At 37.6% G+C, this 23,635-nt stretch overlaps 1 protein-coding gene across 1 annotated transcript in view; it reads right to left on the reverse strand.

Moving 5' to 3' along the window:
• Window positions 1–4,445: 4,445 nt before the first annotated feature.
• The window catches only part of LOC134668029 (organic cation transporter protein-like), a 38,543-nt gene continuing 19,353 nt past the window's right edge, over window positions 4,446–23,635 (reverse strand). The window contains exons 2-10 of the mRNA XM_063525471.1: window positions 21,223–21,300; window positions 15,989–16,148; window positions 12,164–12,395; window positions 9,655–9,755; window positions 8,916–9,064; window positions 8,221–8,543; window positions 7,685–7,994; window positions 5,919–6,100; window positions 4,446–4,843 (exon numbers count right to left, since the gene is read on the reverse strand). Coding sequence (XP_063381541.1) covers window positions 4,682–4,843; window positions 5,919–6,100; window positions 7,685–7,994; window positions 8,221–8,543; window positions 8,916–9,064; window positions 9,655–9,755; window positions 12,164–12,395; window positions 15,989–16,148; window positions 21,223–21,253 — 1,650 coding nt within the window. The 5' untranslated portion in view covers window positions 21,254–21,300 and the 3' untranslated portion in view covers window positions 4,446–4,681. The remainder of the gene's footprint in view (window positions 4,844–5,918; window positions 6,101–7,684; window positions 7,995–8,220; window positions 8,544–8,915; window positions 9,065–9,654; window positions 9,756–12,163; window positions 12,396–15,988; window positions 16,149–21,222; window positions 21,301–23,635) is intronic.

Consider the following 23,635-nt stretch of genomic DNA (forward strand, 5'->3'; position numbering starts at 1 on the left):
GCGTAGTAGATGGGACGGGATAGAAAAAAAAACGATGTCAACTGTCAGTGTCACTTAGCTCTCATTCCCGAAAAATAACGGACAAGCCTCATGTTACCTTGCGAATTGCTATTAATGTTATCATTGAGATTTTCGGCGACCTCAGCACGACCCACGGACTTCTGATTCCCCACGACATCTGCGCGTATTTGGACAAAGATTGAATTTACTTTCGATAACTTGGCACTGCATAAATTATTGGACAACGTTTTCTTCCCCACCCCTACACGACGGCCCCTACGCTGACCCTTGGACAGAGTTTTGCAAGAAAAATAAGCGAGTTCATACGAGATTGCGAGCAGATTCTACAAATTTGAAATTATTATCATAACAGTGATAGGCACAATGCCGTTGAATTAGAGGAGCAATGGCCGTACAGGAGTACGTATCCGTGAAATACATAGGTACATAAAACTTTCTTCACTTGTGTTTTGATTTTTATTATTAAATTGCCATGAGCTGTTAAGTTCGTAAACAAGAAATCGGTCTAATTTTTTCTAACAATTTCAACCATCTGTTAGTTTTGTGTGGTTATCCTCATTTTATGAATGTTGTTCTTATTTTCAGGTGGATGTAAACATTCATTGGCGGTATTATACTGATGGCTAATTAGAACCATTGAGCCATGACATACTTCCTTGCAGTGTTATTCGGCTAAGCCTCTCCGAGCATCCTGTGAATCTGAAGGATATAATTATTTCCATAAAAAAGAGCAATCGAATTAGGACCAAGATATCCCGAGAATCTAAAGACATTTTATAAAAAATGCAATAAAATGAAAATGGGAGACTCTCTTATTTTAACAATGTTACAAGATCATGACAATGTTATGGTCTATACTTATTAAAATTTTAAAACCAACATGTCTTTATCTTTGACTTGAAAATGTACAAATGATTTGGGTTAAGTTTTATGAAATGCAACTTATGCTAAAAATCTATTATTAGTATATGTCAAATTATCGTGAACTCGATGTTGCTTAAGGCGTATCCAGATTAGTCAATTTTTCGCCAATCTGATTAAATTGCCCGATCGAATCGGGACGTATGGACGCAAACGCCAATTTAGCTCGCCGAATTCAACCGCCGATAATGTCCAATAAAATGAGGTGCGGACACAAGAACACCAATTTGTGAGGCTAGTATTTTCGTTATGGGGCATTTTTTCAACTTAAATGGGTCTAATATCACCATAAATCTAAAATTGGAGATTGACGCCAATTTCATTTCTGATCAGATCGACCGATTTGATCAGTCCCGTCTGGATACCGCTTTAGCACCGCGAAAGGGCGCTGCGCGGTGCGCGCGGATTGACGCATGCGCGTACCGTATGCTTTGTATCTATGGTAATATAATTTTAAAAAATATGCAAATAAAAGGCGGCAAAGTTTATTCGTTGTGCAATACTCAATAAGTTACCGCTTGTTATTTTAATACTCGTAATAAACAAAATGAGTTCAAGTGACGAAAACGACCTGGAATAGACGGCATGCACCGCCTCATTTGAAAGCAGAAGCAAACTTAATAATGAATAACTAGCTTCCTGCTAAGTCCTGGGACAAATACAACAGGACTTACGACATGCTCATGCTGTGGAAGGACACAAGAAGGACAGCCAAAACGCAAGAAACACCTACTCTGAATGTGGTTTTTAGCGTATTTCTGTGACCAAGTGAAAACTAAAAAGCCATCTACATTTAATATAAACTAAGAATATGCGTTGTTTTTTTAATTGTATTCGCGTCACTTTACCCCTATTAAATACGCTTTACTAAATTGAATTTGTTTTATTTCCTCACATAATTTGAGAATAGTGCTTACTATGTATACCTCAATGGAAGCAAAAATGTAGTATTTTTGCGAGTTGATACACTTGCTACTTGTGTATAGTGGCAAATGTATTAAACCCGCAATCAACACTAATCAATATGTAAACAGGCCCCAACGTGAAGCACATTTACCCTACAGACATACTTATCCATATTGACCATATTTGAACCGCTCAACTCTCTTCAAGGGCACGCCACACAGCGTGATTCTAGGTATATACTGTTGTAATGTTAATGCTTAAGGATAATAATTTGTGGATTTTAAAATAAAACGAAACGAAATTTACTGGATTTAGGTATATTATATTATTTTGGATTTATTTTATTTTTATTTTATTTTATTTTGTAAGGAGTACCAACAGCTGCAAAAACATTATATAGATTTAGGTAACAATACAAAGCCAATTACAGGTACTCACAGATAGAAGAATTTATATTATAAGTTTTCTAAAGTACAGTCGCCATCAGATATATTGGTGCAGCTAGGGTGCTCATAAATATCTGAACACGCCTCTATTATCAGGGCGTGCGTGTTCAGATATTGTGAACACCTTGCCGAGCCCATATATAATAGCCAATAACGACCTAGTTATAAGACTATTACAATCTTAATCATTATGTATGTATAATACAACAATCACGTTTATATAGTCCTCACAAACGTATAAGTTACCATTTTGGCCAATATATCTTCAAAGCTTGGCACCGAATCGCTGTTAAAGACTTTGGTGTGCTCAAATACGCTGAATTTGGAAAGTAACGTATCTGTACTTCCTACAAGACGGTACGACGCACTTTGAGTTCATCTCTGTAATATTATATTTCCATTCGAACGTTTCCGGGATCGTCTCGTGTTGATACTGAGATCCAAAATGACTCGTGTAGCATTCCAAGAGTCGTGGTGGAGGCGTTAATGAAAATGTTCTCCAAGAAGCAGTGCCAAGTAGTTTCCGTCCGACCATTATTTTCCAATTATTTGCAAGTTATTTTCCAAGAATGACACTGACAGTTGACATCGATTTTTTTTCTATCTCATCCCATTTACTACGCGCCAAGGAATTAATTACTGGAATCTGCCATTTCACCTCACAAACGTCATATCGATCATTTAAAAAATTATATTTAATCAATAAAATGATATAAAAATAAAAGAGCTGCATTTCCGTGATCGCTATAATGAATACTATCGGGAAAAAATATAATTTGCCTATCTTCAAAAAACTTTACCTACCCAATTGTTTTATTTTTGAAATTGGAACCCTTAGTTACACAATAAAACCACAAAAGAACACAAAAACACAAAACGTATCACAAGATTTATTTTAATTATTGGTAACATTCGATTTTAACAAAATTCGTACCTACGTTTCTTAAGTGCAAAAGTTAGAACTACATAAAAAAATACACAAATAAATCACTTTAAATATTATCACAAATCTCAGAGCACATTAACACTAAGGCCTGAGTGGACGCTCGAAGCGGAGCGTTCGGCGGGGCGTGCAGCGTGGCGTCGGGCTCACAAGTGATTTGAGCAGCGTGCACTAAGACCGCTCCTATACGTTTGCATTTATTTAACATGCACGCCGCACGCCCCGCCCCGCTGCACGCCCGGCTCGAGCGTCCACTCAGGCCTTACACTAATGGCTCCTCTACACGATGGGCCAGCGCCGGCCACTCCAAGGGACGCAGCCATGCAGTAGAATGAGATAGCAATATCACTTGCTCCCTCTAACGCATAAATACGTCCCTTGAAGTGGCCGGCGTTGGCCCATCGTGTAGAGGAGCCATAAGACATACGATTATTGGCTAATTGCGGCTTGTAACGCGTTTATAAATAAGAACCAGACGTTCCAGGGTTAGCCAACTCTCTCGGCGTTACCCGTTTAAACCCTGAGTTAATAGTACAGTTTAATCCTGTTATCCTGTATAAACGGTTAACTCCGAGCTAGTTGACTAACCCTGGAACGTACAAGTGGCCCTAAGGGGGCTAGACGCTACTATCTTTTAATTTCAATAATGCCGTTTGAGCACCATATTTTACAATAATATATTTATTTTGGCACAGTCAATCTTAAATACTAATTTAGCTAAGGCCTGTGTTTCAGCCTTACTTAATTCTTATCTAATAACTAATCATTGTAAAAAATATCTCAAACCATTATACTCAGATCCAACAATTATATGCAAGACACATATCAGATATTTAACTTATAATGTCCGCTCGGGGGGCATATTGCAATACTAGAAATGATATTACCTATAATACATAACACTCTCACCTTTTGTACACATATTTCATTATACGAATGGATCTACCGTCTACCGCGATTTAATTTCATTGTTTTTCCTTCAATTCCGCTGTTCCAGCTGAGTTAATTGCACCAGCTGTGGTCGCGGAAAGTACAAAACGTCGTCGTCTTCGTCGCGTCTTCGGAATTTAAGGTAAAATATGAAATTATATTATATCGCGGTGCCTATAGTTCGTTTTTTTAGCATTAGAAAGAACTCCATAGAAGTAAGCGTACAGTTTTTATCAGGCTCTATAATTGTTAATAATTATTGAATTATCTAATGTAGCACGGTCAATACATATAATTTACTTCAAATCATTACCGCTAAAAGTGCCGGATTTGGAACCACAAGCTTACTATACATCCGTACGTATAATTAAATAACTATATGATATAACTCCAGATTTATGCACCTAGCGACCATCTTTTATGTCACCCAGATATATCACAAATTCAAAATTGGGCAATAAGGTCAAGCTCAAGCGTCTCGACTGTCTACTGTGTCCGTTCCACTGTCCCACACTCAAACTTTAGCGTCCTCTTCAGTCCGGTCCAGCTTCTCAGCCTGCTGAATGTCGTCGGGCAGCGGCGACCGGCTGGTTTCTGGTAGTAGCAGAGCTAGCAGACCAGGTATGAAGGCTACCAGGCCTATCACTACGCTGGGCAGGCTGTGCATGTATTGCTCCTGTAAGAAATAAGAAAAAACTCATTAAGGAAAATAAAAGCGTTGTTGCGACTTTGTGAAACATGATAAATACTTGTGGAGCATAATCTAAATCAGCCAGAGTCAAATCTTTAACCACATCATAGTTCCTCATATTTTCTCAATAAACTACTTAGTTAAGTGCCGGTATGTTACTATGATGACTTTCATGCACATGTTTTAGACAGACCAGAGCGCTGGTGGCCTAGCGGTAAGAGCGTGCGACTTGCAATCCGGAGGTCGCGGGTTCAAACCCCGGCTCGTGCCAATGAGTTTTTCGGAACTTATGTACGAAATATCATTTGATATTTACTAGTCGCTTTTCGGTGAAGGAAAACATCGTGAGGAAACCGGACTAATCCCAATAATGCCTAGTTTCCCCTCTGGGTTGGAAGGTCAGATGGCAGTCGCTTTCGTAAAAACTAGTGCCTACGTCAAATCATGGGATTTAGTTGTCAAGCGGACCCCAGGCTCCTATGTGAGCCGTGGCAAAATGCCGGGATAACGCGAGGAAGAAGAGTTTTAGACAGACCATACTGTAATATCAGCAGCATTATGGACGACTTTATCCACGTGATAATATAACCGTCACATTTTAACACCGCAGGATTGAAAGTGGCGGACATCGTTTTGTCGCGGTATAAGTATACGTACTGGTCAACATAATAGAAAATAGATGATGGAGGCCAGCGCGGGGCCGATCATTATAAAAGCCTTTAGGTAGGCTTACGTCCAGCTGTCTTTCAGCTGACATGATGACAATTACGACGATGATGATGATTTGTTGTACAAAAAAGTTAAAAAGACTAAAGTATCTTACCAGTAGGGGAACTTGAGGCACAAGTATAGCCCCGATGCGTCCCACAGTGTTCGCCACGTTGGCTAGAGAGTTCCTCGAGGTGGTAGAGAAGATCTCTATACTGACGACGTAGAGAGAGAACATGCCGTACCTGTTGCACATCTTACCACAGCAATACACTTAACCTTCGGTAGACTTTATCTCGGGGGAATAAGGCTGACTAATAATCAGATAACTGTGTTAAAGAAGGAATCTTACCAGCAGAGGAACTTGTGGTGCCAGTATGGCCCCGATGCGTCCCACAGTGTTCGCCACGTTGGCTAGCGAGTTCCTCACGGTGGTAGGGAAGATCTCTATACTGACGACGTAGAGAGAGAACATGCCATAGCTGTTGCACATCTTGCCGATCAAGTAGAGGACTACGGACAGCCAGCTGAGTGCTGAGGTGAGAAATAGATTGAATTAGATCACAAATATCAATAATTATATAATTTTAACTGACGTGGGACTGGGCGGATCAAGTCTGCCGCATGCATCCGGATAGGTGGGCTAGTATAATAGTACAGTAGATGGTATAAAATACTTCATATAATTGCAATAGACTTTTGAATAGCTTGGTTAATGGAGAACCATAACTGATCGAAAAAATATTAGTAAGGAAGGTATAAAAAACATAATTTGTTTGCAGCATATACTAAAGCCACAGAGAACCACTGATGATAAGTAAGTAGTTAGGGTAAACCCTCCAGTGAATGAACACCCCCCAGTGAATGAACAAAATCACGTTTTTTGTCTAAAATAAGAAATATAGCAATTTCTTCCACTTCTCTTATTTTTTTTCTTATTAACAACTCTATTTCCTATGCAATGACTACCCGTAATAAATTTATTTTCGACCAGTTAGGATGTGATTGGCGTTTGAAGTTTACGTATTTCTGGATTTGAAGTTTTTTATGGAAATATTAGATCCCAGATAAGAACAGTGTACGTTTGGAGCAACATATGAAGTGCTTATTTAATCTTTACCAGTACAAAGTTTAGTTATTTGGTTAGTTTAAGAGTTGAACCTTCTATTTATGTACACTTTGACGGCGTATTATGCGATTAAGTCTTTATTTTTTATAGTTCCATTACTGGCTCATCAAATGTTCTGAAACCAGTAAATGAACAGTGTGTTCATTTACTGGTGTCGCGTAGATTTCATTTTTTCCCCAAATGTATATGTAAACGCAATGGTATTGAGCTTGTTTTTTGTGATTCTGCATAGAAAACGATTCTGATTCATTTAGCCAGTATTGGAACAAACCAAATTTCTATAGTCCATTTACTAGATTTGTCATGCCTATGTATGAACAATACAAAATTTGGCTTGTTCATTTATTGGATTTCTACTAATTCTATGTATGAACAGTGTAACCACGAACAATGCAGTGACAAGTTTATTATTTTAAACATTATTTGGTGAGCATGACCCCTTTTCATCAAAATATGCACGTTGGTTCTTGGTTTAATGGTTAATTTTATTTTTTCCTTTTAATATGTAACGGGTTTCTATGTTATTGGTGAATAACCGTCATTTTATTACATTATAATCGATTCGAAGTCAATATGGAGAGATAAAAAGATATAAGAACTATTGCTATACCTATTAAAATAGAGCCAGAAATGGTGTTTGTGATTAAAATGATTTTATTATTCTAATTAAAAAGAGTTAAATAATGTTCATTCACTGGGTTTTTCGGTGTTCATTCACTAGTTTTTATGTTCATTCATTAGGTTTTTGGGTAGTTTTTGGTAAATTCTGGTATAACTCAAAAACTATGAAAGTAATTAAAAATCGCAGAAATTACATTCTTATTTATTAAATGAGGATTGATTAAATTGCAGTTAATTATTCCAATTATTAACGAATGCTGAGCAATGATTTATCAAACTTGGATAATTGCTTAAGTGTTCATTCACTGGTGGTCTTACCCTACTTATATTACAATTATTTAACAATTCACTCATGAAAATGAACTCACAGCTTGGCACAAACGCTGAGGAAATGAAGCAAACACCCGCAAGACAGTACGCCACACAAATAGGCGCTTTCCGTCCAAAGCGGTTCAGCGTTAGCGCAGTAATAATGCGCGTGGGCACCGCAACCAACTGCAGTGCGGAGTAGTTCAAGTATTTGTTGCCAAATATGCCCGTCGAGTAGATGATGGCGCTAGTGTACACGAAGGAGAGGCAGATAAAACAGGCGGAGATGAGCGTTAGGCGGAGGAGGATGGTGCGGGAGCGGAGAACGGAAAGGAGGTGCTTGGTTGAGCAAGAGGGCGCGTTGTTGTTCTGAAACAGACAATAAAATACATTTAAATAAAAAACTGTAATAGTCAAGGCTAAAAATGAACTACCTATGATGAACAATCCATAATTTTTACCTACATTTCTATCGAATTAGTAAGATTATAAGCTCATAGAGTTACTACACGTTTATTACGTTTAAAAGTTTTATTGGACAACCATTTATCTATAATTAACTATCTAAAATAATCTAAATGAACGTTGTTCTCACCTCTTCACTCTTAGTCTGTTCAATTGACTTCATCATCTGCTTCGCCTTATTAGAGAGTTCTACATTATTTATCTTCGCTACTTTGTTCAGCACCCTCACAGCTTCATCATTCTTATTATGAGCCAGTAGCCAGCGTACACCCTCATCTATCAAGAAGATGTAGAACACCACAACCAGCAGGGGTGCGTATATGGCTCTCAGGAGGTGCCTCCAGTAGGGAACCTTCCAGGCGATGAGACCGAAGAAAGCTGTTCCGATGTTGGTGAAGATGTCCCAGATGCAGGAGAAGGCGACGCGGCCGTTTTGGCTGACGGCTTCTAATGCTGTAATGTTGAACACAATTGTTAATTTAAAACATTTACAATCTTCAAAAAAATCATGCATTTTCCAGATAAAGAGTAAATTTATGCATCACCAATTTATGCTTTCAAACTTTTTTTAAATTATCTTTATACATGGCTATTGCAGAAAGTCACGACCCCCAAAAGTATTCCCAGTTACCAATCTAGCCGTAACCTCATTTATTTGGTCCGGTGTTGATCCCCTTGTTTGTTGATTTATTTTTATGTTGTTTGTTGATGTCATTTTAGCTTTTTAATGTAGCTTTTTAATGTAACTCACTTGGTGGTCATTAAATATGTTAACCCCAGTATCCTAGAAGTGCAGTGCAGAGTATGTAAGATAGTGATACTTACAGAGCACCATAGAGGCGTTTCCGTATCCAAACGCGGTCTCAATAAACTCAAGAGCCAGCAGCATCCAGTAGTTGACGGAGAAAGACTTGATCAAGCCTACGATACCCACAAGAATAGGCGTGCCGACGATGATGACTTTGCGACCGTACCTGCAAAGAAAGTATAAAATGGCTTACAGGATGAATTAGAAAGATAAAAACTAACTTACTTGAAATTGCTATCATTATGATGGCAATTACAAGAAGCAAAATTGTGAAATTGGTACGCTCAACTTTGTACTGACTCGGTAAGCGACAGAGTAATAATAAATTATAATACCTATCTTTATGAATTCCACTAGGTAGATTCAGAATATTTAAAACGATATGGGAAAACGTACCGGTCAGAAACGAAGCCCTAAAGTATAAGGGAGATGATGATGATGTTGTAGTCGATGCCGATCATCATGCGCTTCCAAGGTTAGTTGTTGAGACTCCATTCCATTAGATCAAACATTATCTAAATGGGATTAGTTAAGAGGATGATGATATTGTAGACGTACCGATCGGAGCCATAAAGTATGAAGATGGTGAGATTGAGAGATAAAAACATGATTTAAATGGTATTAATTAAAAAGGTGATGAAAAAGTAAACGTACTGGTCGGAAACGAAGCCGTAAAGTATGAAGATGATGAGATTGAGAGATAAAAACATGATCTAAATGGGATTAATCAAGACGGTGATGAAATAGTAAACGTACCGGTCAGAAACGAAGCCGTAAAGTATGAAGGAGATGATGAGCCCAATGTTGTGGACGGTGCCGATCATCGTGCGCTTCCACGGCTCGCAGCCCAGGTCGAACTGAAACACAATATTTTGTGAAACAATGTTACTAATACTTGTACAAAACCAATAAATATTTTTTCATGTTTTTTCCAATGTTCCTCTGCAGTATACAGTTTTTTCAACACTTCGTCCTATTTTGCGAAGGTAATAATATAGGTCATACTGAGCAACTTTTGCTATGGGACCAAACTACCAAACGAAAAATTACGAACTGTTTTAAGCCGATTCTGTTTTAACAATTTGATAAGGTTTACGATTTTGACTCATGTCATCAGGCATCTCACACGCGCCGATAAGTGCTAATGCGAAGGGTCCTTATGGATCCTGCATTTAGTTAGCGGCCAGTGGTAGATTTGTAGTCTTTGCCGCCCTAGGCTCCATGCCCTATAGCCGCCCCTTTCGCAGCACCCATCATATTGACTATAATTTTAAGTTATTTCTTGTTATCATGAGCGAAATTATTGTCACAATTTGCCGCCAGTTATTTTTTGCCGCCCTAGGCCCGGGCCTACTGGACCTTAGGGCAAATCCGCCACTGTTAGCGGCTAATATGCTAATGCAGATTGGTGCAGCGGCGCAAGGTCTTAAAAATATTAAAAAAAAACTCTATGGGTGCAACGTCCGTCTTTCACACGTCTAGTCACTACACCTTATAAAACAAAGCCCCCGCTGCGTCTGTCTGTGTGTATTGTATGTTTGCGATAAACTCGAATAATACTGAACGGAATCTCATGCGGTTTTCACCTATCAATAGAGTGATTCTTGAGAAAGGTTTAGGTCAAATATAATTTCGGACGGAGCGGGTCGCTAGTGACATATAAGGCCAAATTTCGAGTCTCAAACTAGAGGGCACTCCTCCGTGTCTTTAGTCAATAACTCTTTGGTCACATTGTCATTGGTGTGTCACTGGCTCATTGGTATGCTAGATCTCGAAAATTTTTCAGCATTACAAATTCTTGACTTAACCTCTAGCCGCCCAGAGGCCTATAAAAAGGCCTGATATTACATTCTAATTTGAATCTTAATTTTCACAAATCAAAGTTGCAATTGTCTTGGCAAGTTTTGATGTCTGGGCGGCTAGAGGTGTAAAATATTCTATAGCTCAGATTGTTCAAGAGTCCTCTATTCATAATAATGTCAATGAAATAACATAAATTAAATTATTTCAGCTTATCAAGTTATTCGCTACGCCGTACGCATTTATTATAGTATTACAAAGAAAAGTAAATACTTACGGACATTTTCAAAACAACAATGGCGTTTGAAATTCTGGCACACGGAGTAATTTTTAATACTTGTCATGTTTTAGGAGTTTCAAATTATTAAAAAGCCCGATTATGCTTAACCTTTTTTAAGGTTTGTCATCGTGTTTTAATATGACCTTGAGTTGTGTCATTAGGCATTACTCACGCCTTAATAAATGCCAGTGAGCTTCTTAATCGAGACGACTCCTGGAGGCCATTTCAAAAGTAAATTTTGACATCAAGTTGATATTTAAATTAATGTCATTTATTATTCGCCCGTACCATCGCTCACACTGTTAACTGTCCATCGGTGGACCTCATGCCTTTTATATTATAAATAAGGTCCACCGATAAGAGTGTTGCTGTTTGTACGTCTCGCTCGCGCCAATACATGTACTGACAAGTACGAACGAAATACACGCGTGAGTGATAACCAGAGCTCGGATAGGGTGAGCTATTTGCCTTATATATGACATAAGACATGTCAAATTATAAGGCAAATAGCTCACCCTATCCGAGCTCTGGTGATAACAAAACGACACCATTCAAATATAATTTCGATGTCAGAATAAAAGCAGTTTGAATTGGCCTCTTGATTGAATTTCTTCAATGGTTTTCCTAATACGAACACCATACTAAATATGGCCTTAAATTGATCCCCATACACTATTTTTGTTACACCTTGTATAGTGTATACGGGTCAGAATTAAACTGGACAGTCTACAAGATATAGATATAGATTTCTGAATAGCAGCGTTAGCATTAAACTTGGCCGGCCATGACAATGACCATCGCGGCGGCGGCGCGCGCGCATTGTGTTGCGCGCGTCACTAACCTACCCGAGCTAATGACCAGTAATGAACACACTACTGTAAATATGCCACTATTCTGCTGATTGAACTATGGTAAGTATTTTGTGTGTTTTTATACAAATGTTGGTGAAACTGAAAAGCTCGATGTAATTGAAGTTCACCGACATTTTCTTGACATAAGACGATCATGCACGCTAATACGGTTAGGTTCCGGGCTGAGGGGGCTGACACTTCGTTATCTATGATATCACGTGATGCTTCCCTGCCTCGCCCCGGGCCCGTACCGTTCTACCTTGACAATCCCAAGTAGGTACTAGTGTGAACTCATCTATGCAATCTGTAAAACTTCTATACATTTTCAACTCACCTCAGCCGCAACACTGTTGTAATTTTCATACACAACGCGCTCACACGCCACCGTATCTCTAGAACTGAAGTAGTCCGGGCTACACGAGTTGGACGCGTTCCATCGCTGGCTGGATGAGTTGAGCGCGTACCGTGCCGCTCGGTAGCACGTATTGGTTGTGTTTTGTAGCGCGAATTCCGTCCAGGACGCGTTGAAGCTTGGGTCTATTGAGTCGCATTCGGGTACTGCACATCTGAAAATAGAAAATTGTAAGCACAATGTACATTAAATTGCGATTTGTAATGTGAAACCTAAAGAGTTCTTATAAAAACCTAACCTTGACGGTTTTGAATAAAAATAGGTATATACCCCAAATTTACTTTAGGTTATATCTTTCATATTATAAATATACGTATATAGATCTCATTAACTGTTGGTATAATAAAGTAATAATATTTACCATAGGAACATGTCAATATTCAGAAAGAAAAAAGGGGACTAAGTTTGTATGGACAATATGGAACCCCGGCCTTCACTATTCCCTTAAAATATTTGTATTAATTTTATTTACGCCTTCGTTAATATTTTATTAAACTCATTAAATCATCAAAAGAACACATTGTTTACTATAATGTCACGTTCTCTGAGATAAATTATCACTTGCATTGTCAGTATAGTACAGACAATAATGAATAATTGAACAGGTATTTATAATTATTATGGCAATAACCGTAATTAAAATTTATGTTTGTTTAGTAAGTTATAAAAAACAGCTGAATGTATGAAATTACTTAAATCTTGTTGCACTATTTTCTTTTCCCGCGCTTTCTGAAACGGAATCAGCATTTTTTTATAATACTTGTGGGAAATAGTCACTCGCAAGCATTGACATAAAAATATCTCTTGTTTCATAATGCCGGCTGTACACACTCGTCGACTCGTCGCCTCTCGCCGAGTCTCGGCACCACTCCGATCCAATCGGAGAAGCGCGAGACGAGAAAAGAACAGTATGTAGTTACACACTCGTTCTCGGCCTGTCTCGGGATCTTTTGACTAGTGTTACAGCCCGCATTAAAGTCCAATGCTCACGAGTAAATTTTACATAAACGGTGGTCGACATTCACGAAACATCCATAAGTAACGGTGCACTCTAATACCTCAATGGAAACGGGTCACTAGAACTTTCCACAGACATTGACCCGTTTTCATTTGAGTGTAAATGAAAATGCCCATGACCGCGGCACGTGCCATTATACACGCGTCCACCGTTACATAATAATCAATTAAACTGCGACGTATAAACAAAACAATGCGATGCACTCGTTTAATTTTAGATTTATTTGACGGCGATGCTTTAATTTATGTTTAAATGTGGGTATTGTTAAGTCTGGTTGTAAAATATGGGTGCATTAAACCTTTTAAAGATTTAGCAGCGACCGTGTAATGACAGTATGAAAAGGTGTATTTTGAGATGTTAATTGTTGATAGTAAACTTTTCTTTTAAGATGGACATACTCACTTAATTTATATTCTATTGGTGATTTCTTTTTACAACAATCAGTCACCATAACATATTGCGCCGTATAGCGCTATCTTTTTCAGCTGTCCAATTCAATGCGCGATTTTTTTTAGACTTTACACAGCTTTTTCAATCAGTAATCTTTGCTAATATGTAACTTTGACGAGCGATGTGTCATTATTGTTTTGATAACGTGACACGTGACTTATCTTAATTGTATCATCCAAGAGCCATATACAATGAAATTATGCATGTAGTAACAAAGATACAAAGTCGAAAATTGGCATGAAAAGCATAACAAGCTAGCAGGTACATTACGATAGGTATAAGTGCGAAAAATAGGAAATTCGCAACGAGTGGCGATAAATTAAAACACGACCGAAAATTTATTTTTTAATACAGTTGCTCAAAAAGTGCTACTTTACGTAGCTGTTTAGCGTGCGGAAAGTTGGTTATCTCGAACTAGTGCTTTTTACTTTTCCAATTTTTTTAAATTTATACTTGTTCCAATTCACGACTACTTATTGATGAGTGTTAATATTAGTTTCCTTTAAACGTCGTAATCAGCATAAAAACCTACCGTTAATGTAAGAATACGAAAAATATTACATATTTCATATTTAATTATTTAGCTCTTCATCATTATAACACGTTTAGTTTTTAATATTCAATATTGAAAATTCCGTTCTTAATAAGTTGACTGAATGGAACGGAATAGCTGCCAAACGCCCATAGATATAATATACTTAAAGGCGACGTTTAACCGAGCTGTCACTGTTACCACTTTTGTTTAGTGTACGATTAACAATGTTTTTCTTATTTTTTCGCAACTGTATTAAAAAACGTCGTTCGATACACGTGCGGAAATGTCATTAGTGAAGTAATGACATACCTTCCGCACTAGCATCGAAATGTACTATTTTCTACATACCTAGTTTTACGTAATGTGCTAATTATCGCACTAGTGCGGTAAAGTGCACCATATGTATTGTAAAGATACTAAAGATCCGTTTCCATCATGTTTGTTCGTAAAGGAATTAATTTTAGTCCCAGTAATAATAATAATATAATTAAAGTTTTCGGTTTGCGTCGCTTGGTGGAGAGGCTGGGATGGTTAAAACAGCTTGACCCCTTTGAATTCACAAAAAAACACAGTTGTTGTTGAATTACTTAAACAAGTCAAGTTTTAATAAAAATATGCTGGTTATAATGCGAGCTCTTTTGTTTCATGTGTTATTTTGCACCTATATAAGCGTCTAAGAAAAGTCGAGATTGAAGCCTTCACAGTCCGCCGAATGGTATCGGCCTGTCAGTTGTTCGGAACTGTCAAAATTTTGTTCTAACTGACAGGCCACCCGGTACCGTCCGGCGGACTGTTAATCAGTGGGGCACCTGAGGGACCTGTGGTTTTTTTCATACCTATTATCCAATAAACTGTTGTACCATGTACCGTTACCTGTAAGGCACCTCAGCAGCCACGAAGACGTAAGTAGTTATAGTTGCACATGGCCAGGAAAGAGTCTCTAAAGGAGAGCAGCAGCAGCTGGTGCCAACAGCCACACTCTTAACTTCCTTATTACAAACGGCATAAGGTCCACCGATGGACAGTTAAGAGTGTGGGCGATGGTATTTTCTGAAGCTGCCCAGCTCACACAGGGTGCCGTCGATGAAGTTTTTTGCATCGTATCTTATTGTAAGTCTTTTATTTCCTCTTCAATGTCTAGTTTTAGTGTCAAGCGGACCGTACGTGCGGATCGCTCCGCACCACCAAAATGTATGAGAAAGATGTCCGCGCGGACCCGTCAGCTTTACTCTATAACGCTCCCTGAACTTAATACATATTGGTCCGGTGCGGAGCGATCCACACGGACGGTCCGCGTGACACTACAACCAGCCAAAAAGAGTTGTATCATCTGTCGTTACCTGTAAGGCACCTCAGCAGCCGCGAATACGTAGTTGAAGTTGCACATGGCCAGGAAAGAGTCTCTGAAGGAGAGCAGCAGCAGCAACAGCTGGTACAAACAGCGACACTTTTAACTGTCCATCGGTGGACCTTATTACAAGGGCATAAGGTCCAGCGACAATTAACAGTGTGGGCGATGGTATTCGCCGAAGCTGCCCAGTTCACACAGGATGCCGTCGATGAAGTTTTTTTGCACCGTGTCTAATAGTTCGTCTTTAAAAAGAGTTGTACCATGCGAAAGCTGGCGGGATACCGCTCTGGACCGATCAAAGTGGCGTGCTCTTGTGTTGGAGGCCAAGACTCATTTTGGGTCACCGCGCCAACCAACTAAGTAAGTATTAAGTACTTAAGCATGTGTCGTTACCTGTAAGGAACCTCAGCAGCCGCGAATACGTAGTTGAAGTTGCACATGGCCAGGAAAGAGTCTCTGAAGGAGAGCAGCAGCAGCAGCAGCAGCTGGTACTTGCCAAAGCTGCCCAGTTCACACAGGATGCCGTCCAGGTTGAAGCCTTCTGTAGGCTCTTCTGCCTGGAAATAAATAAATATTATAGGATTTATAGGACATTCTTAAGGTGACGGTCCATTTCCAACCACAGCTGCATTACTGTTCATTTTACTATGGAATTTGACAATAACAGCGACGCGTTCAGTACTAGGAGTGCAGCTGCGGTTAGAAATGGAATGTTACCATTACACAGATTCATCATCATCGACATTTATTTAAGAGTTAGACTCTTGTCGGTGGAGCTATTTCCATGCATGCCGGTTCTCTGCCTTCTCCTTGACAGCCTGATACGACACGACGTTGAGATTTTCCTTTACTTGATCTATGAACGTTCTCCTTCTTACACAGATTGACTAAACCAATTTTTAAACAAACAGATACGAGTACGTCTGCGAGCGATATTCCAAATTTACGGAAAGCTTCCGTAGCTTAATTGGTTAAGAGCAAACGTACGGATTGCGGAGGTTAGGGGTCATCCATTAATTACGTCACACGAATTTCTAGGTTTTTTGACCCCTCCCCCCCTCCTTGTCACACTTGGTCACATTTGGCAAACCGCTCCCCCCTAGTGTGACGTCACATTTTTTCTACGAAATCGCCAAATCGAATTATGTAAGTACCTAAGTATTATTAATATTTTATCAAAATATTTTTGACGATATAAATATTAGTAATTTTATAACCCAGAACTGCTTAGGAAAGAAACTTAAACGAATAAAAACGATTATCGTTTTAAAAACTTGTTATTTAAATGTACAGCGAATAAAATAATTTAAATAAATTTTCGGTTACTGATAAAGTTAAAGTGACATCACAAAGTTTGTGTCTCCCCCCTCCCCCATGTCACAATATGTCACATTTTCTTGACCCCCTCCCTCCCCCGAAACGTGTGACGTAATTAATGGATGACCCCTTAGTGTTGGTAGAAGGCTTGTGTTGTGGGTATTCAGACAACTTTATATATAATATACAAATACATAGAAAACACCCAACATTCAGGACCAAATATCTGTGCTCAACACACAAAATGCCCTTACCGGGATTCGAGCCCAGGACTATCGGCTTATGGGTTTAAAATACATTTAAATTTAATTGAGCGTCAGAGAATCTCTCCGTTAGAACTTGGTCAAAAATATCGGATGCAGGTCGCATTTCCTTGCCAATTCTCGTGAAATATTAAGAAATGGTTCTTTATCGAATTTGAGATGTAAAGTGACGATTCCCTCCAGTGGTGGAAGGCCGGATCCGAACGTGGAAACGTGGTCTTTAACTATCGCGTATAACTCCTTTTGCCGCTCCCCGTAGTATTTGGTTACACAGCCACGAAAAACGTTGTCTCCCTACCTGACACTGCTTGTATAGTCTGTAATAGACTTGAAGGCCAATGATGAATGAATGAATGAATGAATGAATGAATGAATGAATGAATGAATGAATGAATATTCTTTATTTCAGACCAGGTCCATATAAAATTAAAATTAAAATGATGATGATGATGATAACTCCTTGAACCTCTAGGCCACCTCGGCACGGCGGAATCGGTCCCAATTTATCGACTTTAAGTGACCCGTTTAAAATGTTCTAGTCTCACGGAAATTTTCACCTTAATTCTTCTTTTTATAATTTTTAGGGTTCCGTACCTCAAAAGGAAAAAACGGAACCCTTATAGGATCACTTTTGCGTCTGTCTGTCCGTCTGTCACAGCCTATTTTCTCAGAAACTACTGGACCAATTAACAGTGACCCAAAGAAAAGATGGACATGTTTTTTTTATAATTTTAAAATACATGGTACGAAGTTATTTAAGAAAATAACCATTTAACCTTTATCTCCGAAACTACTGGGTCTAAAATTTTGAAAAATATACACAATACAGTTCTTTACCTATAGATGACAGGAAAACCTATTAGAAATGTGCAGTCAAGCGTGAGTCGGACTTATGAACGGAACCAAAACATGATTTGTATCCCTTTACATTGTACCTAATAAAGATTAATAATTAATATTAAATCTACTGTACCTTTTTTAATTGCATCTCTGTGTTTTTTAATTGCGTTTTTGGCACTGTTTCAGCATTGTTTTCAACGACCGTTGTGCCTTGTGTATACATTGTTGTAAATTAATCTTTCACGTAACATAGAAACGTGACTTAGCAAAATGGGTATAAAAGGTTATCAATAACTTTATGCTTTATGTTTTTTCTCATTTTTGTATACAGTAAACAAAACGTGAGAATGATTTTATAGATATTATTTGTTTTAATGAATTTTCGGTACCAGAAAGATGGTTTCAAATTAGCAACTCTTCTTCTTTGTCGTCACACTCTTGTCAGAGTGGTCGTGGTCGTCATGTCAGGGCCGGTGGCAAGCTTCACGATCCGTCGCCATTCCTCCCGTACTGTAGCCCTTCTTGTAAATTCATGGAGTGGTTCATTGAATGCACTTTTGACTAGGTCTGACCAACGCATTGGTGAGAATTAGAAAGACGTTGTTTAATACCAGGTTCCTGGAGAATTGAGACGTTGGTTCGGAACTGTGTCCAGGTTACGCCAAGCATTTTTCTCCATTATCAATTAGCAGCTATCTATTATTGATTTTATTAAAATGTACGAATCACACTGATTTTGACATCATACTCGTATTGAATTTCGGAAAAACATGGGGCGTTATCAAATTTAAATACTAGCAAGCTTGGCAACAGCTAATATTTGCCTATAAGCGGATGTTAAAAAAACATAAATCGTTCCACAAAATTCTGTGAATGAATGTTGAAAAGGTAATATTATAAATATTTAAGTATATAATAATGGTCATCATCATAATGATGTTGGAAACTGCTACAGTTAAACATGTTGAATTTAACTACTGAAACACTAATCATGTACCTAGATTTCATTTTAATGCTTGTCTTAGAGCATTTAATAACCGGAGTCGCCTTTAACAGCTTACCCTTCTGCCGTTTTAAACCTTCCACGATTGTGCAAACTTTTATATGGACTGACGTTAATCTGACATGGCTATTTCTACGTTATGTACAAATAGCCATACATTTGACGTGGGGTACGTCCCCCGTAAAAATCGGCAGACTGTTTTTTACAGACATTGATAGCCAAGGCGTCTCCAGTTACTAAGTGCTCTAAGATGCTTGTAGTCTTGTAGAGCATCTACATCTCCAAATCCTATTTGTAAAATATAACCAATATATATATGTAATATATATATATTTAAGTTTATTTAGTTTAGAGATAGTTTGTATTATTATTTGTAAGCTAATTTAATGTTTTATTAGGGTTCCGTACCCAAAGGGTAAAACGGGACCCTATTACTAAGACTTCGCTGTCCGTCCGTCCGTCTGGCACCAGGCTGTATCTCACGAACCGTGATAGCTAGACAGTTGAAATTTTCACAGATGATGTATTTCTGTTGCCGCTATAACAACAAATACTAAAAACAGAATAAAATAAAGATTTAAATGGGGCTCCCATACAACAAACGTGATTTTTGACCAAAGTTAAGCAACGTCGGGAGTGGTCAGTACTTGGATGGGTGACCGTTCTTTTTTTTGCTTTTTTTGTATTATAGTACGGAACCCTTCGTGCGCGAGTCCGAATCGCACTTGCCCGGTTTTATTTACTTAATAGTGTTGTAATAAATAATTGCAGACATTAATAAATGTAACTATATTTTCATACTTAGAACTAAAATCAAGTAAAAACCAATGGGAATCATTTATAACCTTATATTATAAACAAACTTTACCGTTATATTGCAATAGTTAATTTATGTTTAAGATTATGATAATCATAATGTCGCAGGTGCGATCTGAATCAATAATACGGACGAAACAAAGTAACTGCCCACTTGTCATACTTTTCCAAATAGAGTTATTTTACTAACAGTGCCACTTGCACCATTCACTGACCCGGGGTTAACCGTTTAGATCTGGAGTCACCATGGTTACCATTGCAATTTGACACTGGGTTAACGGTTTAACCGGTTAACCCCGGGTTAGTGGGATGGTGCAAGTGGCGCTTACCGATCTATAGTTATCTGTCACAGTGTATACCTGTCTGGCTGTTCTACATATATGTAGAGCCATATTTCTTTTTCTTAGGTCATTACAGAATAATACTTTTGATTTTGACGCATACACGCGTATTCGGGAAACGAAATAATCACAAGATCTAGAGACGATATAGAGATCAACTAGATTTACATTAGATATCGACTAGATGTGACTTGGATACCTAAGTCATAACTTGTCGAAATCGTTCAAGAGGACCTCCAGAATCGCGGAAACGTCAAATTTGACATATCTAAATTACAAATATCTTTAAATTATCCATATCGTAACTTGTTGAAGTCTAGTAAAGATCTAATTCATTTCCCGAATCGAGCCGCGAGTCTTATCCGCTACTTTTGCTAACTGTACAGGCTGTTGTATTTATTGTTATGTTTATGTATTTTTCATGAGAAACTTGTGAAACAGTTTTGGGGGCTCCTTGTAGCCTAGTTTCTAAAACATCCCGCGTGGCACGCTGTTTATAATCCCATACAAAATGAAACCTAACGCCAACGAGTACGTCACGACACGCTATCGATTGAAATGTGTTCTGTACATTTTATTTTTAATTTAGTATTTTTATCGGTCCGTACCCAAAGGGTAAAACGGGACCCTATTACTAAGACTCTGCTGTCCGTCCGTCCATCTGTCTGTCACCAGGCTGTATCTCACGAACCGTGAGAGCTACACAGTTGACATTTTCAGAGATGATGTATATCTGTTGCTGCTATAACAACAAATACTAAAAACAGAATAAAATAAAGATTTAAGTGGGGCTCCCATACAACAAACGTGATTTTGACCGAAGTTAAGCAACGTCGGGCGGGGTCAGTACTTGGATGAGTGACCTTTTTTTTTGCCTTTTTTGCATTATGGTACGGAACCCTTCGTGCGCGAGTCCGACTCGCACTTGTTTAGTTATTTCACTGACTTTTGCCGAAGACCGGGCAAAGTGGAGAAGACTGAGCAGGAAAGCGGACCTGGCGCTAGGCCGGGAAAACGCTAGGTGAAGAAGAAGATTTTTTTACGAACTTACCTTTTCTTTGATATCCTTTGCTGTCATGTTTACAGTCTATCGCACTAACACTAGTATCACAGAATTCAGCATATCTGGAACAACGAACACAGTTTTAACACAAATGTACACACACTAGATACCAACGAAACTAATAGGAATTTTGTTAAAAGTTCGTAGCGCTATGAAAACATTAATTATTAGGTAAGAAAAAAAGGTAAGATCATATATAAAAAAAAGATATGATGCATGTGACTATCATCATAAGTATCATAACGAAATCATTATAATGAAAACTATTTTTCTAGAACATACAAACAGATAATTATAGAGATCTTAGTTGAGATTTCAGATTTCAGAGATTTAGGATATATGTATTAAATTTCATTTTTAACAAGCAGAAACTTCCACGTCCACTTTCCTCTTTTAAATTTATTCTAAGCTTGATATATGTATTATTGTTATATGTAATTGCTTTGAAGATTTTTTGTAGGCAGTGATGTTATTTTTGGGAAAGATAACAAATTGTGATATGTCAGTGATTCCTTATTCTTTGACATTAGCATTGATGCGTGTCGCTTAAATGTATTAAAATTATTTTTCGAATCTTTGGAAAGCTTATAAGTAAGTAAATATTTTTTTATGAAGAAGACGTAGGAAGGTAGATATTTAGATAAGTATTCATAATTGTTTTAATTATTTAGTGTATGTACGTACAATTGGTTGTATGACTTGTATGAAATTGCACTGCTGAACTAAGCGTATTGGGTTTTATACTGTGAACAATTATACACGTAAGTGCTTTACATAAGCCATTGTAGTACATCATTTGGAACCGCGTCACACTACCGTTCCTAAGTCAAGTCTGAAAGTCCCATAACTGTCAAGTCGACGCATTAGCGTCATCATGCGTGTAAGATAAATGTGACATTTTATTTTATTTTTATTATGAAAATAATTAATAATGCTTATTGTCTAAACAATTATGCTAAATTGTTAAAAATTGCAATATCTATTTGCAAAACTACTAAAAAACGTTAGAAATTAAACCTAATACCTACATAATATATGTCCTACCTTAACGCTTGGGTTCTTTAAAAAAAATAACTAAAACAAAACGTACGTATTATCTTCAAAAAAATATCTCTTAGCTTTGATACATAAACATAAACTTTTGTTAAAATTGTCAACAATACGCCAAAGTACAAATAAGTACTTATATAAAATATATATAGTAAAAAAAATGGCAACGTATTTTTGGGGCACCTTGTAAATATTTTATATTTATTAATTAATGATTTGAAATAAAAGAATAAAACAAAGAAATGTTGCTATATTCGTATGCAGGTTCATTTTTTATCCACAAATTGATAAATAGCAAATTAAAATTAAACGTTTTCCTTCAAATATGCCACTGATTAATTACCTACAATAAAAGCTAATTAATTGGGTGGTTAACTGTGTACTATGAATCATTAACCAAATCGTCTGTAGCCATTACATAGTGACTATTAGCACAGAATAAATAATAGTACTAGGTACAGAAGACTCACTCTCTAACAAAACGCCTCTGTCACGATCAGCACGAATATGGCCGCTAGGTGGCGACAGCGCCACGCGCGGCTTATGGCAAACTCTAAAAAAATTGGGGTCTAACGGATGTACTTTTAGCTACCTGTAGCAAAGCGACGAAATCGCGGAGTGAGCCACGCCTGCTATTAGTGACCATTGAAAAATCAATTTACCTATTTTTCTTCTTATAGTCTATAGTTATTTTCTTAGCATTAGAAAAAAGGTAAACAATCTTGATGAACTTTGTCTCATATTTGTGTGTGTGTATTTTTTAAATTATTATATTTAAATTATTTACCCCAGCTGACTCTCTATTAAATATGGTTTCTTTCTAGCTATGAATATAGCTCAGACCGCAAAATACGCACGTTGCAGGTTATTTTACCGATTGCTATGACTTACTGTAACATTAATGACCTAAATAAAAGAGGTGTAACTGTTACATTGTTTCTTTAAAAATAAGCCCTTTAGTCTATGATTCATGTATCGTAAGTTATGATTCGCTCAACCGCATAAATATTAAATGGTTATAATATACTTTTTTTTTAAATGACGGTGACGATTAAAATGTATCTAAGTACTTATAAATTAAAGTCCTATACTTATGCGCAAAACTCGTGTTTTTTTAATTCTATAGGTACTTATTGTAAGGCATTTGAATATAGTATGCAAAATAAGCAATTTATCTCATTTAATGAAACAGTGATTCTCAGAACTGTTACAAGCCTGCCAAAAGATATGTAGGAACAATGGTTGTGTACATGCTTATTATTATCTCTTATTAGGAGCGTTACTAACTGGTACTATCCCGTACTTCTATGGAACGAAGACGTCATTGGACTGGTCAAATATATTTTA

This window comes from Cydia fagiglandana, chromosome 10 (genome assembly GCF_963556715.1).
Source record: "Cydia fagiglandana chromosome 10, ilCydFagi1.1, whole genome shotgun sequence".
In the NCBI taxonomy this organism is placed as follows: domain Eukaryota; kingdom Metazoa; phylum Arthropoda; class Insecta; order Lepidoptera; family Tortricidae; genus Cydia; species Cydia fagiglandana.